The sequence below is a fragment of the Egretta garzetta genome, unplaced genomic scaffold, assembly GCF_000687185.1.
Source record: "Egretta garzetta isolate BGI_Z169 unplaced genomic scaffold, ASM68718v1 scaffold367, whole genome shotgun sequence".
Taxonomy (NCBI): Eukaryota; Metazoa; Chordata; class Aves; order Pelecaniformes; family Ardeidae; genus Egretta; species Egretta garzetta.
Window position 1 is genome coordinate 2758252 of NW_009260192.1, and position 18176 is coordinate 2776427.

Consider the following 18176-nt stretch of genomic DNA (forward strand, 5'->3'; position numbering starts at 1 on the left):
CATTTTTTCGTTCTGCATCCTTCAACATTGCAGCAAGAGTTCTTGCCTTTGAGTGGAAAGACACCCCCATCAAAAAAAAAAAACCCATGTTACAAGCAATTCCGTTTCACAGGTCACTTTGTTACAGGCATATTTGAAGCTATAGATCTAACACTAAAATGCCATCAGCTACATTAAGAAAAGGATTTCTCTCACTTAACGTTAACTACAAATGAATTTGTTCACCAAATTCCTTTAGCTCCCTTTATAGACAGTGTAACAGAGAAGGAAGAAGAAAGTAAAAGATGATACATGTTAACGATACATCTAGTAATCTGCAGACCAATCTTTATTATAAACTTTAAAGAATAGAAATTATTCTGAGTTTTCAATGCACGCCTCACATACCCCTCAGAAGCAAGCTTTATTTGAAAGTTCATCTTTGACGAGTGATTAAAAGGCATGAACAGGAAACAGTTCTTCCTACAGCAGCAAATTCTATATAGAATTCTAGTAAGTGACTTTATTCATTTTCAAGATTACTACCACTAAATTAACACTACTGGTTAACAAACAATAATCAGCACAGTAGGTTAGTTTTGTTGCCTTCCTATAAGGGGAAGGACCTTAAAGAAAACTGTCCAAAGACTGCCCTTACTTGCAAGCATATCTTACAGCTAAGCAGTATAGCGTTTCCACACATGCAATCACAGTTAAGCTACCCAGACAATTACTGCTCAGCCCCACCCCAGAGTCCCAGAAGAAAGCTCCTGCTCCTTACCTCAGACTCAGCCTGGGCTCTCTGACATCGGTACTGAGCCATCAGCCTATCAGCCTGAGCCAGAGCTAGTGCCTTTGCTTCCAGAAGGTCTTGCAGCCTAGTTTCTTTAGACTGTGCACAGGAAGAATATTTTTCATTAACGTTTTCTGAACGTACAGACAGCAGTGTACCCATACACATTAAGTTGTACTCACTGCTAATGCCGACAGCTTCTGCTCATAGACATCCATTAAGTCAGATATCCTCATATCCGTGATCGGCTCCTTCATCTGCAGAAATATTTTCCAATTACTGCTACTGTAAATTTGTATTTACTTAGATAGGTAACATGCACCTGAAGAGCTCAGTGGTTTTGTGAGCTCCACCTGCCCAATAGTTTTTTAAGTTCTTATTTTTATAACTGAGACTGTCTGTCCAAATGCATCCACCCGACTCTTATGGAAAGATTGTGAATAATTGAACTATTTAGGCTGAATAGGATTCATCTGCAGAAGACTATCAGTCCAACACTCTGAAAAGGTAACATCACCACTCTAAAACAGTTCCCCTTAGTCGAATCTTTGCTGGAGAATCAGTGGTCCCCTCTGTAATATTAACAGCAGAAAACGCACTTGGCTAAAAATCCTGGTTCATACTCTGTGGCCTTCTCAACACATATATCATCAGAAAAGGTCCAGAAAAGTTGTTCTGAAAGAATACTATCCAGAACAGAACTTACTATGTTAACCCATTGACTTACTAGAGGAAGTTTGTTCGCTGTATGTGGCACAAGTCTTAAGTGTTTATTCAAATATATGCCCAAGTCAAGTGAGAATGCTACTTGGCAATTTCAGGATATTTTTTTCTTAGGGAGTGCTACTATAACACCAGTTTTGAGCAGCTGTTTGTACATGCTGATGCATGACCAAGTGCAAGCTATCCTAGCCATGAACACCTACCAAAAAGGTACCATCTCTGCATCACTTTGAACCATTAGGTAAGACTTTTTTTTTTTTTTTTTTTTTAACATATTAACAGTAGCCCCCACATGGCTCCAGTTCTCAGCTCATTTTCCTGTCCCTGAAGTAGGAAATAAGTAGTTTCTTTTCCTGCTTGCAAACTTGTCATCTCTACATCCTTTTAGATGTTACTACTATATGAAAAGCTTCTGTAAGTTCCCTTCACTCTCTCTGTATAGTAATACTATTAAAAATGTTTTCTTAATTATGTTTTTACACGCATTTGAGCTTCATACAACATACAGAAAACACACACAGATGAAGCACTGGATATTTTATGTGGAAGTGTAAATTGTTTTTTAAAGGGAAGTTCTACTAATTAGAACGCCTAAGAAAAGATTCACTCAACAATTCATCAACAACTTTCTCACCTCAAAAAATCAAAGCAGCTTTACAGTCTCTCACATTACTGGAAGCTGCTGCACTAGTGCTGTTAGGCACCTGTGGCTGCTTGGACTTACATTAACATATACACAGCAGTGCACCTACAGACTGTCACATGCAGTCCTGAAAAGGATGATCAATGGGAGCATCCAGTGGCAGAGTACTACACAAGCCAATGAAGACTCACTTGACCTTTTTCACTATTATTCTAACTGGAATTGGTAGCTTGCTGAGTTTCATTCTCACCAGTTACAAGAGAGAAGAGGCTTACAAAGCTAAGGCTGGAAGCAAAGCCACTGATACAGATGTCAAGCCATGATCAGGCACTTTCCTTTAATTTTCTCAATTTGCATACTGTTCTTTTAAGCCAAAAGGAAATAGATGCAATAATCCATCAAGCAGTGTAAACAGCCACAAAGCAACTAACTGGCTTTGAACAGAAAAGAAAGATGAAATATATTCAGTATCTGACAGTATGGCTTGCAAGGCAGTGCACTGCACATGGTGCCTGTTTGAGCGTCTTATTCACAATGCATGTGGCTGCAGAGGGAAGCAAAAACTTTCTTCTGAAGTAGTAATAGTGCCTTTTCAAGAAGGCCACAAAAATGGAACTGTAAATGCTAAAAAGAGTCAGCTACAGGCAAGAAAACATTCGTATGCCTGTTTAGGCATACAAGACATGTACCATACTCTTATAAAGCAGCATATCATCTCCATTTTATCACAGGCCCTTTCTTAGGAAGGAGGGGGCAGGAGGCTCCTTGTACATGTTTAGGCAGCTGTGACTACATCTCACACCTGCCTCCAGAACTGGAACAGTGTGGACAACCCCACTGAAGAAAATGATCTCAAGACAGAGTCCAGCTTCTGATGTAGCACAAAGAATCATCACTGAGTTCTGCTAAGGAGCTTAGTAAAAGGAGCAATATTCTAAATATGTAGGAATCGAAACTGAACTACATCGATACATGTGCTATACTCTGACACTTGGATTTTAATTTCCACCTCCCCTAGTAAAAGTGTCAAATATTTAACAACAGTATATAAATTCTACTAACCTCTAATCCAGAATGGAGTTTTTGTATTAGTTCCTGAATATTTGAAGATGTGGATTCATCACTTGAAGGACAGGATGAAGAACACCTCACCAAAGTAACACTGGTTGCTGGTGACTGCATTTGGATTCTTTTTGATGCATGCTCCATTTCTTGTTGTCTGTAAGCATTATTTGCCGCAATGCTTTCACCAAGCCTGTGTAATAATAAAGGCTATTAATGAAACAGCCTGAAGATGAGAACAATTCCATGAAATAATTAACTTCTTTCATTGAAAAGACACTACTGGGAACAGTCACATTTGCATTATCACACAACATTAAGATGTAGTATCAGACACATGCCCAGAGATATGAAAAGCAGAAAAAAAAAAGTAATGAAAGCTTGTCATGGCTAGCCTTTAGAAACAAAGGCAGTATCTTGCCAGAAAGGGCGTGGTCTTCGGCTCTTCTTGAGCAGATCATCTGTCTCTTACTAGCTTGAGAAACAGGTTATTTCACATAATTGTTCAACTTAACTAGGCCACTGTTCCTAAGTAGAAAGACTGAGAAGGTATTTAGTAAGGATATTTATTAGGCATAAAAATAAGAACATTGAATCATGAAGATGCAGACTGCTACCAATGCAATGCTATTTTACAATACTGTATTAAGTACAGTACATTTCATTTTGTAGGTTTTAACCAAAATGTAAGTATGCAGGTAAAAGTGCAATCAGTTAAAATTTGTACAGGGAAGAGAATACAAAAACTTAGACATATGTAATTACAGTGCCTATATTCCAGCGTCTGTGTGTAACTTGTGGTTGGTATTTTCAAGGCAGCTACTAATTACATGTTCCAAATCAGAGAATGAGAAGTCTAAAGAGCCAATTTTTGAGGCACCAGCCAAAAACAATCTTTACCTCTCAATAAATTCCTTAATTGCCAAGTTATCCCAACCACTTCAGCGAAGAGCAGTCTCAATTGCTTCCTAAATGAACAGAGCTTATTTTTAACTTGTGTTTATAGACATGTGATTTGGCAATTTCATTGCACAACTCCAGGCATATTGGACTGTACAGATACTCCATTCTTCCAGATAATTTGTTACTGGCCATTATAAAAATGTTTCCTTTAACCACAAAATCACACGATCATAGAATAGCTGAGGCTGAAAGGAACCTCTAAAGAGCATTAGTTCCACTCACCTGCTCTAAGCAGGTTGCCCAGGACTACATCCAGTAGTTCTGACTACCTCAAAGGATGAAGACTCCACAACTTCTCTGGGCAGCCTTTTCCAGTATTTGACTTCCTTACAGGAAGAGGGTTGTGGGGTTTTTTTAAATATTTAAAGAAATTAAAAAGGGTTTTTTCTTATATTTCAAGTTTGTGCCTACTTCTTGTCCTGTCAATGGAAACCACCGAGAAGACTCTGGCTCCATCTTCTTTGTTCCTTTTCATCAGACATTTATACACATTGATAAAATCCCCCCCAAGTCTCCTCAAAACTAAAAAATCCCAGCTCTCTGTCTCATCTTGTACCACATATGCTCATCCTCAAACACCTTAATGGTCCTTCACTAGACTCACTCCAGTATGTCTGTATGTCTTGTATTGTGAAGCCCAGACCTGGACACAGCACTTCCAATGTGGTCTCACTAGGGCTGAGCAGAGAGGAATGATCACTTCCTTTCACCTGCTGACAATACTCTTCCTAATGCAGTCCAGGGTGCTATTGATCATCTTCACCATTCTTGAAGACAGAAGTTACATTTGCTTTCTTGTAGTCCTCAGGAATCTCTCCTAATCACCCTGACTTTTCAAAGACAATCTGGCTTGGCCTTGCAATGACATCAGCCAACTCCCTAAGCACTCAAGGATTACAATAGAAAAGAGTATGATTTCCTAGGGCGTAGGGAGGTTTTTTGTTTGTTTAGTTTTGTTTTTTAAAGTTCCCCGTACATGCCACTATCTTCACAGGGTTTCTCAAAAACAACCAAAAAAACCCACTGAGGCAAATTACCATGTTTTTTTAGGTCATTTCCCTTTTCTTTTTCCCCCCATATAAGTAGTAATTCAGTCACTGTTCCAAGATAAGCTAGTTATGTTACAAAACTTTCACTTGAGAAAAGCCAAATGCCAAAAAGGCATCCAATCTGGAAGTCTTTTCAAACGATCCCCATTTTTGTTTTTAAAAAGCTCTGCTAATAAAAAGAGAAGAAGTTGCAGATTGCTTTTCTAGGTTGCAAAGACCATGATACAACTTAAGATCAGGTTTTCCTGGTTTATTACATCTACAGAAATAAGGACTCCATCAAATAGTTTTCTCAGTATTTTTTTCCTAGACTTAGACCACCTTAAATACTACTTGAACTGCCATGTGCCTGTGTCTCATCCTATTCTGTTCTCTCTTGGAAGTTACTGGAAGAGGGTAAGCAAAACTTTAGGAACTGAAGAGTGACATGTGTGAAAAAGTTCAGTAGAGAGAAATCTAACAGTCAGAATATTAGATGCGCTCCAAGCAGAAAGTTTCAACAACAGACTTCAGACAAATGAACCCTGAGGGACAGAAGTCATTCACCACTATGATCTCTAGGATCTGATGTTACCATCAGCATTTGAACTACCTCCTCTAGCCTCCAAGATCAGTAATGCCTCTTAACTGCAGATAAAGAAGAAACGAGACAATTTTTCTGAAGTTTCTGTCTCTGATGAACTGAAAGTAATATGCCAAGAAACGTGAATATCACTAAGCCCATAAAAATGTCAAATCATACCAGACTACCACAAAAATAAACTTACATTATGGCAGGAAAATCTGGTAAGGGTGCAGCCTCAAACAGTATTCCAAGTCCCACTTGGACTTGCTCTCTATGGTCTGATGTTAAAGCGAATGTCAAAGGTGTAATCAAGCGTTGATCCTAAAAAAAGAAACCACTTTGCTCGAAACAAGATACAACAGTCAACAACAAGTCACCCAGACATCACAAAAATCAAGGCCTATGAGCAAAGAAATGTTTCATTCAAAACTTAAGCTACCTTCTTAAAGGTTGCCCTTCTAAGGTTCTGAGCCTGAAGTCAATGGAAGAGAAGTGATTTTAAAAATAGTTTACACTTCCGAGTATTTAGAAATGTGTTTTCCCATTAAAGCAAAGGCAACAGATAAAGAGACTACTTAATTCAAATGTTCAAATGCTTGATTTCCATCATCAAGGGTTACAAGCTTAAGTTTTATAAGGATTTCCTGAGGACTAAGACACTCATTGCTACCCATTAAATTACACAATTCCCATTCTTGAAAGAAAACCCTCCAAAACAGCATGAAGTATTTGACTCTCCAATTACTTTTCAACCTACAGATTAAACTGTTAAGGGACTACCTGATCAATTGTTACCAGAAGCTGTTTTGACTATGCAAAGTCACAGACTAGATGTATATATTTAATAGTAACCAACCCCACAAATAATTATATGGTTGTGATAACTTTTTTTCTAGTTTGCAACCTTTAAACTGCAGTCTTAATGCAGACTAAAAAGGATAACTCTTACCAGGCAGGTGAAGTATGATTTCACATGCATTACTGAAATAAATGATGGGAGTAAAAGCAAACTGCTCTTATTTTAGAAGAATTAACAATGAAACAACCCTTAAGAATTGCACCCAGGGGACTATTTTCCTAGAAGTTTTACCACCTCAGAGATAAGCATGAAAACATACAGAACTAAAACTACTGTAGTGCAATAACACTTTTCTTCACAGATATACTTCATATAACATTTTAAAATAATACCTGTAAAATTTTGTACAAGCTGACCTCCATACCAGGTACATCCTGCTTCAGTCTGCTCATAAGATCCAGTGTTTTCAAAATAATATCAGCAGCAAGTTTGCTTTTGAACAGAAAAGCAAAGTGGGAGGAGGAAAAAAAAAGCAGAGCAAGATTTGTCAAATCAGCACTGAAAAATAAATTCAGCCAATAAAAAAAAATATCTTCACAAAGAAATTGTGTTTGTCTAGCAAGGCAACAATGCCAACACCAAGAGAGATCACCAAGTTCCTTGGACATGCTGCTGAGCTTCTCCAGCACGCCAAGGATGGCAACAGTGAAGACCAAAAAAAACCACTTTCACGTTGAAAGTGAGGAGGGTTTAATCATAGGTTCAATTATACTTCACTGGGTTTTGACCACATAACTCTTAGTTATATTGACATTCAGGTTAATGACACTGAGCTGATATATATTCCATTTTCAGTGCAATAATTCCCTCCCAACGTGATATTTTTGAACTCTGGTTGCATAAAATCAAAATGAAAAATTTGGTGCCAGGAGCAGTTCTGGTAAGCTTCAACTTGGATAAGCTTGAACTATCGCATGAGTTTTAAGGTCATTGTTCCACATAAGAGGATCTCCAGATTATTCCAAAAACAATATCTGAATGTTTAAGCTAGGTTTTACTTGTTCAACTGACAAGCAACATTACTTTCTATTGCCTCAAAAATATTAAGTTTGATTTAAAAATAGTATTAATTTACATGTGTTTAAACGGTGCTTTCAACTACAATATACTTCCCATTGGAACAATATCACAACTGTCATACAAGTCTTGCTAAATTATATTTTAGATAAATTTGTGTGCTCACCGCATTTTAGAGTCCACTACTTTTGTCCCAAAACCAGTATCAATCCCACTATAGTTAAATTGGTGTTCTATTACGGACATGCATTGGCTGGCAGTCAGTACCTTCAAGGCATGCATTTTCAGTATGCCATCTCTACAGAGCAGTAGACTGAGTTAAGAACAAACTTAATATATCTATGCTTAGGTAGTGGCACCAAAAGGCAACATTTTCTAATAATAAAGGACACAGAAGTTAGCAAAGCACAACAGCCTCCAAAAATGCTTTAAAAACCCAACTACATGACCACTTAAGTCATGCTTAACTCAAGCCAAGTAAACTTCATTTTTCAATTAAAACACTGGGAAACAGACAGCTAAGGGAAATGATAATAAAATGAGTGGCATAGAGAAAGATGATGAACAAGAGGTAGTGAATAATCAGTCCCTAACACAAGAACTAGTTCTCTAGGAGTGAATTAGCAAAGAGACTTTTTCCATAGAACTCAGCTTAGATGCAGGACTATGTCGTCCTGCAGCCACGTCCTCCTTATCACATGAGGCTATGGATCCTAAGGACTCCAAGATGAATGTAAAACTGTATAATTCCATGTGACTTCTCCTTGTTTCACTGATCTAAATCTATAGCATAATTAGCTGGAAGCTGCACTTGACTTAGCTAGGTGAAAATACTATACTGATCAAGAAGATGGCCACCCAAACTCCCCTTGCAATTTCAAAAGAAAACGCTCATCTTCGGTTTTGATCTGCAAAGTGCTTCTATGCTGTTGAATAGCCAGCACATTTTATCCTGCAGTACTGTATTACACAATAATTTCACAGCAAATAGAAAGCTACTTAAGGTCTTTCAAAATGACAGTCCAAGTAAAATTAGGTGAGTTACTGTCATTGAAAGCTATTAAAGTGACCCAAGATGGACATTTCTTCTAACATCTTAGAGCAGATCATCGTGGAAGAGTAACAAATTAACTACCAATAGGCACATAAAAAGGATATTTGTTAGGACATTAATAGCCTTGACCATTCTTTCACACTTTTTCTTCACTAATAGCTCATCCACAATCTGTTCTGGCATCTGAAGATGATCAAGAAGAACGGGCAGCAAAAGATCCACAAAATGTTCAGCTGAGGCGCTGTTCCCAGTATTAACAACATCCTGTAATAAACACATTTTATTTTACATCAGTATTTAAAAACTACAGAACAAGGAAGCCAAGACTACTCTACACATTCCTCCACCAGCCTGTCTTCTAGCTTTCCCGGCCTCTTGCTACTTCAGGTTTATGACTGCTGATCAGTATCATACTGGAGGAAGAAGTTTAACAAAGAACAGAAACAGCAGAAACTTCCTCACTTCTACAAGTTCTAGAAAGCAATTCTCTGATAGCTTTGTATCTACCTCACGACTTCCATGAACTGCCGTATCTTCCACTTAACTTTCAATGCAGACATATTTCTAAAATACATCACGTCTTTAGAAGAAAAGTTGGTTTACAAAGTATGGAATTCTAGAGCAGGAAAAATTTTATTTCAGTTATATTTTTACATGCTTTTTTTTCCAGAAAAATGCTAACAGTTGTTTAAAAGTGAATTAAAAATACAGCTGCTAAGAAGCTCTTTAAACTCAGTTAATCAGTCTTGGTACCTCAAAAATCTCCTTGAACAGTTGCAGTGCTAGAACCGAACAGTCTTCAGAGCCTTCCAATGGTTGGTTTGACAAGTGCACCAATGCAACAGATGGTTCAAAAGTCTTTGAGCAAATCACAGATCTGGTATTTCCAGAGAATGGTAAGCCAGATGGTTCCAGTATTGCCTGCCGCAGGGTATGACGCAGTTCTACCACAGAACAGAAGGCAAGCAGCAGTTCTAAGATCTGTGTAAAGTGAACGAGAGTTCAAGTGATTTTTTTTAAATCAAGTACTTATACAGAAATTGCAACTCCCATAGCACAAGTCTAAAGAGAGATATAAGTTCTATGCAACTCCTTTTAGCATTTTAAAGTTTTCTGAAGTATAATTTTCTTTCCTTAAAGCCAAGTCAGCAGCAGAAATACAGTTTATTAGACTGGTGAAGGCTTGTGACAGTATTCAGTGTATTGCTTTCCCTTCTTTTTAAAGAAGCATGACTGCTGGCCAGCAACCTAATAAGCAATAGAAATGCAGATATGCTCAGAATGAAGAAAGCCAAGACATGAATGGATGTACATATGCACACTCAGAGACGAAGAGGAAAGTGCCCTGGACAGCTCCTTGTCAAATGTGTCTTTCTAAATAAATAAAACCAATAAACAACAGGAAGAAAAAAAAAAAAAAAAATCACACACAAACATTACCATTTATCATTTACTATGATACAAAACACATTCATAAAAAAAGCTTAAGATTCATTTCACAGACGTATTTAGCCCAAATATTTTCACATTTCATATTTTAACCTTTAGCAACAGCTGGCTAACATTTCATTTATGTAAGGTGGCAGTGAGACAAAGCTGCATGCAACAGTTAACTGCTTAACCAAATGTGGCATCAATTTGTTGATGCAACTAATATGCAAGAACTTATTCTTAAGTCTTTGAAATTAGCATCGTGGGTCCCTGATCATCAGCTCAAAGTCCGAGTAGTATTAATTCAAGTTTTAGCTAACGAAATGGGATACACACTGTGTTTCTGGTAGATCCCAAAATTTCTTATTAGCCAAAGCACAAAAATGTTTATGCTGTCTTTTTGCCTGTTGCCTGAAAGCAGACACACATGATCTGGCAACAACCCCAGCCAATACAAATTCAACCTGACAGCCTTTTGAACAACTAGAAAATATAAACTTGGTGAATACCACAGGTCACTTTGGAGTCCTGAAGTCAACGTATTCAATTATCAACCCTCATACATGAGGAACATACTTACGACTACAGAAGTGGAACTAGATTAGGAGTTGTACCCTCTTATGCTTAAACTGAAAAAGTATAAATACCTTAGATGATGAATTGGGATCTCTCCCATGAAGAAGATCTAATACTTGGCCAAGGCATGAGGTAAAGTGCTCATATCTACAGCATACATAAAGGAGGAAGAAAAAAGAAAAAACACACCACTGGAATTTCAACACTCAAACATTTACATCGAGTGATGAATGCAAGTGCCCTATTCTACTCCTTACCCCCAAACACTTCAAGTACAGTGATAGTTTTGATAATATAATCTTTATTTAACATAGACTAAGCTTTAAAAATATTCTAATAATGAAAGCAAATTCCTTAAAGCCAAGATTCTCCAGCTATTTTTACTGCTAAATTTAGATTCAAATTCAGCAACTAAATTTTGCTAGCCGAATTTGCAGAATGACTAGTTAAGCCCTCCACAGAACTATTCTGTAACACCCTCCAGTAAAATTATTACAACCTCAACCGTACTATTGCACTTTAAAATAATATAGGCCTGTAAAAGGCAAGGTATCTATTCATCAAGTTGTCTGACTGATACAGTCCAGACAAAAAATTACTGAACACAACTATTAAATATTACTTAAGTGACAATAAAAAAAAAAACAAACAAAACCAGATTGTGATTCACGCATCTGTGTGAACCTAGTAACACAAGAATTCTTTAGTTTCACGTACAGCAGTTATGATCAACTAGTAACATTCAAAAAGCATCTAGGGAAATTTCTTCTATGTTTGGTTCAGAACGCAAATAGCATACAGCAAAGGAACTGAACAAGAGCTTAGGAAAAATATGCTGTACTTTTAGGAAGTGAAACCGTACCTGGTAAGATAATCTGCAACTTTGGGGTTCTTCAGAAGATCCATGAGAAGATCAATAGCATATTTCCTTGTTAGAGTACCATCTCCATTTACAACAATATTGAATATTAACTGAAATGTCTGATGAATATTTCGAGCATGAAAGAGCTGAAAGGAAGAAGGAAGTTACATACAGGCACATACTTACTTTGCTGGGTCTCTTGCTTATTAAAACTAGCTGGCATTAGAATTTTATTTTGCCAGTGTGACTACTAGTTTTATCTATAACTTAAAAATAGAACAGACTTCAAAGTATCACTTACTTTTTCTCCTACTTCTTCATTTAAAGTAAGGCTTGATAATACTGAAAGTGCAAACACAACCATAGTCAAACTACTATGGGCCAGGAAACTTATTAAGGTACGATAGAAGCTCTTCACATTATTCTAAAGCAAAAAGGAGAAACATAGGCATTACACATTTTATTCTGTCCTATAAAAACATCAGACTTACAGATTGTACATATTTATAAACAAGCCATATAAGCCATGAATAATAATACAAAAAAAAAATATATCAGAACGATAACTGTTCTCTAGGAAATCTATTTTAGTGTTCTACTGCACAATACTGGTGTTGTTGTCAATGACTAAATTCTCTGTTGAACTTGGATAAGGAAAAATGGAAAAAAAAAAAACAAGGAAGAAATTCCATTATTATTTTAAAGAAAGATGATAAAGTCATTTTGCTAAAGCCTCTACAAAAAAAAATAACCACTGAAAATTGACACCCATCCCTTTTCTGCTCAGTGATCAGATCTAACAGTTCCTCCTTCCCCACCCCCCACCTTTCTTCCAAGGTAAAGAGATCAACATTCACTGCCAGGTAGATTAATTTGTATTTCTGAATTGAAAAATAAGTTCTGTTTCTACTGATTTATGAAGAGACTGAAACAGAGTATCTCAGATAGGGATGTGTGTTTGAGAATTCAAGGGCCCTGACCTGACATCAAGATGAGTGGTATTTTACTGATTTATCTCTTAAAAGGCAGAGCTCTTTCTTGGCCAAAATTAATGCAGCTTACCAAAAATCCAACTGCAGCCTTTATATGTTAACAACATCTAGGTTTTTTAAGGAAGAATGCTCAAACTTTAAATTAATCTCTCACTTGCAGAGAACAGTTGCAGAAACTGAATGCATAACACAAACTAGTGCAACAATACAGAAATGTAGAGAAGGAAAGAGAATACCCAACCTCCTGTTCTACTGGTTATTTTCTCCAATACAGGAGAAACAACCACCAACTCTGGAGAACAAACAAGTGAGGGTTATTACTGCCACAAACAAGTGCATAAGAAATGCTAAGGCAATTACCCAGAGTCAAGTAACTCTCTTTTGCCCTCAAGTCAGAGAATCATGCCACAAAACCAAAACTCTTACCAAAGATTTTATCTGAGTTTGAATAGATAAGTTGTGACGACATAGATTTGCCAGGAGTCCTAAACATGGTGTCGTTAACTCATCTTCAGTGGATTGACTTAAAAGAAAAGTCCATAAATTAAAAAAAAAAAAAAAAAGATGTTTTTATTAAAGCATCCAGAATACAGTTACAAGAATTTGTGGGTTGGGGGTAGGGTGGTTGGGGGTTTTGTTTTGTTTTTTAATTAGACACCATTCTGCCAAGCAAAGCAAAATTCAGATTGCAATCCCCATAGTGTGGGCAGTTCTTAACTGAGCACATCTGTAAGAAAACCGGGTATCAGAGATCAGTACAATCAAAGGTCCTTTATTGCAGGTGCTTTTAGGAGTCATTAGATCTCCTACAAAGACGCTTGCACAAAATTTGTATCAATCTAACACAAGTCTGTTCCTAATTACAAGCATGAATTTTCTCCTGGTTTTTCTCTTTGTTAGCTCCCTGCTCCTGGGGGTGTGGAGGTGGGCTAAGAGGCCAATTAATATTCAATCACCCAAAGTCCCACAGTCACTGCATTTGACAATCTGTAACAACACAGTTTTCAAAGAAAAATCTCTGTCAACTTCAGAGCAAAAATGCCACAGCTCACTCTGGAGACCAGGTTAGTGCAATATGCTAATGGCCTTCAGAAAGTTTAGAAACTTAGCTAGATATTTCCCATAAGAAAAGACAACCAAGTACACACTTACACATGATGCATTAGAAATGAAATTAATTCATCGATGTTGGCACCAGCACAAAAGACTGGAACATTGTAGGTTAGCCTCTGCAGCAACTGAATACTCTGAGGAAATAAAAAGCTATTCACATATGTCTTTCCTATAGCATCTCACTGCAGCATGTTACAAGTTACAAAAGCTAAAACTGAAAGGACAAATAACAAGACACAACTGAATTAATTTTCAGACTCTGTAATATTAACGTAACAGTTACACAAGCTGCTGCAAGCACACTGAGTAATGCCCTACCACACTGATGTACTTATTAAAAGCCCCAAGAGATAAGTAAAGTTTTATTTTGACAGGAGTTACCTTTTTAGCCCATCCAATTCTCCCCTTTGCCTCATCAGCAAGTTCTCCATTCTGTCAGTGAGAAAGGGGCTTTGTCCTATTGAAAGATCTAGAAGTTCCACCAAAATCCAGAAAGCGCTTTGCAACCTCTTGCAGAAAGTATGTTTATAGGAAAACAGGTTTGCTGTAAAGACTGCTAACAGATCTAACAGTAGTAAAGCCCTTCATATGGCATTCTTTCAGCACATCACTGAGTTAATATGAAGTTAATATACTCAAATGTGACAAAAATTACAGCATAGGATAGCAGCTGAAACAAAATCTCACCATATAAATATCTAAAAACTTAAAAGGTCTTCTAATTGGATCTATTTGGTGACTACCAAATCTCTCCCACTGACTGGCAAGTCACCTGGATCCCCTAAGCCTTCTGGTACCCCTAGTGCTTTGAGAAATAGACTGTGAGAAAAGTTCTTTACTGGATGCTTCATTCATTTTCCAGAGATCAAGGGCAAGAGAACCGCTAGCAAATTCATTTTCTGTTTTCCCTCTCCAGAAAGAGATGTGACCAGATGTGACCACAGGTAGGCAGCAAGTACTTGCTGAAAGCTCAGAGCCACATTGAGAAAACCTGTGCATATTTGAAAAAAAGAGAATATTTTGCCCAACTTTACTGTTCAATGCACAGAAAGGACAGGTTAGAATTGGTGAAGTCAGACTGTGAGATATCATGTGTTCATAAAATAATAATAATAATTAAAAAAATAACATCTGCACTTGGCTCCTAAAAGTAAGCTTCCATTAGAACAACTGCCTTGCACTCACTAGCAGGTAGCACTGACCAGAGGGAAGGAGGCATACATGCCCTGCAAACCTTCCACAGCTTTCCTTTCGCTCCTTCACAGTTAACCTGTCAAAGTATTGATTAAACAAAACAATCTCCAGGCTTTTGTTATGAAAGTTAGGAGAAATAACTAAATACCTCAACTGGAAAATAACCTTCCAAGCTCTCAAGCAGTGATTTCTTGAAATAATTTCAAAGAGGTTGGTTTGTTTGGTTGTTGGTTTGGGGGTGGTTTTTTTTTTTTTTAAGATTAGAGCAGGTGAAAAGCACAAGCAAGATTAAAGACAGAATTCAAAGAACTCTATGCAGTGTTAAAATCCTGTCGTACTAGCCTCATACATCAAATAAAACAGCTAAGATCAACTTTCCCTCAACACATTATTTCAGATAGAGCTTTTAAAGAGATATTATATGCATACAGTATAACACATACACTGTAACAGCAGCCAAATATTATTAAGCATTAGTTCCTGTTACCTGTAATAAGACAGGGTCGCTAAGATTAGTAGAACTTCGATGAACCACTCCTGCCAACACGCTGGTCAGACTGTAGGTATCCTGAAGAGCTTCTCTAGTCTCATTGTCTAAAGCTAGAATTTAAGAATTATTAAAAAAAGCCCTATGTAAAAACAAAAGCAACTGCTGTATGAGCTACCAATCTAAGCAGAAGCCAAAGTCTTTGATCAGTTTTCATGTATATTTCACAAATAACCACAAATGAATCGCAGCTCCTACAGACTTGCATCTCTAGCTTACTTCTGAACTTACAGTTAACTGAAACACTAATGCTTTTCCTTAAGACACGTAGACACTGAAGGAATGGCCTACCTCCTACCTACAAAGTTTTGTTCTGTTTAAGATCTTGAAACGTGCACTTAAAAGTCTTTAGAGCTTAAAATCAATTATCTCAGTTTCTTGCCTCACGCTAAGGCAGGCAAGTAGACTAAAACTGATACCTTGGTAGGGTTATCCAGCAATAGTTTAAAAAAAAAACAAAAACAAAAAAAAAAAACCACCACGGATCCACTTAGGCAGTCCTGGAAAAGATGTAGCAAGCAAGGATGACAGGTAAAGCAACAGATCAGTTAGAAGAGGACTAATTCTTAAAATTTTTCCATACCCAGATTGGAAAGATCGTGAAGAACCCCAACACACATAATTTTTACAGTAACCATTTCAAAAACTTAAAGAAAGCTCAAAGAGGCTAAAAACTCCAAGAATCAGAGAAGATAAACAAGGGTCATCATAAAGGACAAATCTTGAATAACAACTGACGTACATGATAAGAAACTAAGCAGTGAAGGGATAATTTGTCCCCTGTATATGTAACCTACATATGTAGGTTATGGTGAACACTGAGCTCCCTAAACAATGAAGTCCTACTTCTGTGAAATGGAAAAAAAAACAACAAATAAAACCAAAGCATCTCAATAAACAAGTAAGAGGCAGGTTTCTTCAATTCATTAAAAAAGTCTTTTCAAGCTCCAAAAATCAAGGACAAGAGAATAATTCCTCACCCTACCCACTGAGGACATAGATTCTGACAAGTGTGATCATTGTCATTTCACAGCGATGACTTCAAATCTGCTTCTCGTGGTAACTTAACATCTTATCTGGCCTTGTACATACTTCTCCGGTTGCTCAGCCAAGTGCTCCACCACAATGAAAAACACTTCATCTTTCGCACCTTACACTTTTTCCAAGAAGTTCATCACCCATGCCACAGAATCAGCACTTGTCTTGCTTTCCCTTTCCCAGGCCAAAGATAAGAAGTTCAGATGCAAACCTTACCTAGCTGTGATAGCAAAGTAACCACAGACAAGGTTAGAGATGGGTTTATATTAGTGTCGTCAAGGAGTTCTACTAGGCAACTGAGACATTCACTTGGCAGAATCTGGTTTGAAGCAAATAATCGTGTAAGCTTCAGTCCAGAGATAACCTGGAGATGAAGGGAGAAAAACAACCTTAATTAAGCAACTGCAACAAAGTATTTAACACAGAACTTAAAGCATAGAGTTGTATTAAATAGATTTTGTCCTATTTGACAAACCAAGAATGCAAGTGACACTCTAACAGGACATTTGTATTCATATTTGCTAGGGGGAAAAAAAAAAGGGTTTGAAAAAAATTTGGGTTTCATTCCTGTGGATGTGTTCCCTTCACTCTTAGTACCAAGTTTACATTGTGATCATTTATAACATTGGGGCTTCTGTTTGCTTGCTGACAGCATTCACAGTAACAGCATTATTTTTCATCTTACAGCTGTAGCAGAGCAATACTTTGTATTTCTTTACACATCAAACAGAATTAATACAAGCTTACTCTTCCTACGTAAGTTTTAGCATAGATAAAAGATGGGGTTTATTGATTTTGAAGGAACAACCAAACAGATTGCTCAACACAAACATTTAATAATCAGCCTTCAGCTCAGCCCAACAGCCTGCTTTTTAAAGACGTGGACAGGAACCCAAAGGTGCTGCTTTGGAGGAAGGATAAGCTGTAACAGGTAGTTCTGCTTTGGGAGCTCTGTGTGCTTGAGATGGAACCTAAGTTCAGGGAAGCCTATGTAAGGAGATGCTGAAAATCATACACCTGCTCATCAACACAAGTAGACACGAGTTATACTTGTGTGACAGAGCAATGTTGCTTTTGCATATCCCCTGGACACATCTTTACAATGGATACAGAGAAGAAAGCTAAGCTGAATGCTAACTCTTATATTAGTGTTTTAGCAACTGAAAAATTAGATATGTATTTGAAAAAGGTACCTTGCAGATTAAGCAATTCAGACAGCGTGTCAGTCTCTCGCCATACCAAGCCTGCCCACCCCAAGGCTGTACACAAGGCTCTACCCAGAGGTCAGGGAAATGGCAGGCCTACCCCTTAGCAGCAAACACCTTTGACAACACGTTGCACAAAACTGGCAAACTCCAAATACAAGCCAAGTTCATTATTCAAACTCTATTTTTAACTTGTGAAAATAAGTTATCTTTGTGGGGCAGAATTTAGGGGATGTGAAAAAAAAAGTCCACGTTATATGCTTAGCATATACACATACCGCACACTTCTGTAAAAACACACAAACACTATAAAACACTGTAATAAAGGACATGGAAATAGCCCAGGAATATTGCTAAAAACTGAAAAGTTTCTTCTCTCCGACGGTCTCCCTCGGCCACCAGCTCCCCCGGCAGTCGGTCACCAGGCCAGTTTCCCCGTCTCGGGCCGATAAACCAAGGGGGAGACTACGGGCCGGGCCGGGTCAGCGCCAGCGGGCGCCTGGAGGCGGCG

The 18176-nt window shown here is 37.6% G+C and overlaps 1 protein-coding gene across 1 annotated transcript in view; it reads right to left on the reverse strand.

Annotated features, from left to right (window-relative positions):
* Positions 1–16849, reverse strand: part of CIP2A (cellular inhibitor of PP2A) — a gene marked incomplete at its 5' end in the record, with an annotated part of 23615 nt that extends 6766 nt beyond the window's left edge. The window contains 16 exon segments of the mRNA XM_009642222.2: positions 2–46; positions 761–871; positions 955–1029; positions 3201–3393; positions 5980–6098; positions 6969–7068; positions 7820–7961; positions 8812–8971; positions 9461–9688; positions 10786–10861; positions 11577–11722; positions 11878–12000; positions 12995–13091; positions 13721–13815; positions 15363–15475; positions 16677–16849. Of these exon segments, the coding sequence (XP_009640517.1) occupies positions 2–46; positions 761–871; positions 955–1029; positions 3201–3393; positions 5980–6098; positions 6969–7068; positions 7820–7961; positions 8812–8971; positions 9461–9688; positions 10786–10861; positions 11577–11722; positions 11878–12000; positions 12995–13091; positions 13721–13815; positions 15363–15475; positions 16677–16849 (1996 nt within the window).
* Positions 16850–18176: the final 1327 nt, after the last annotated feature.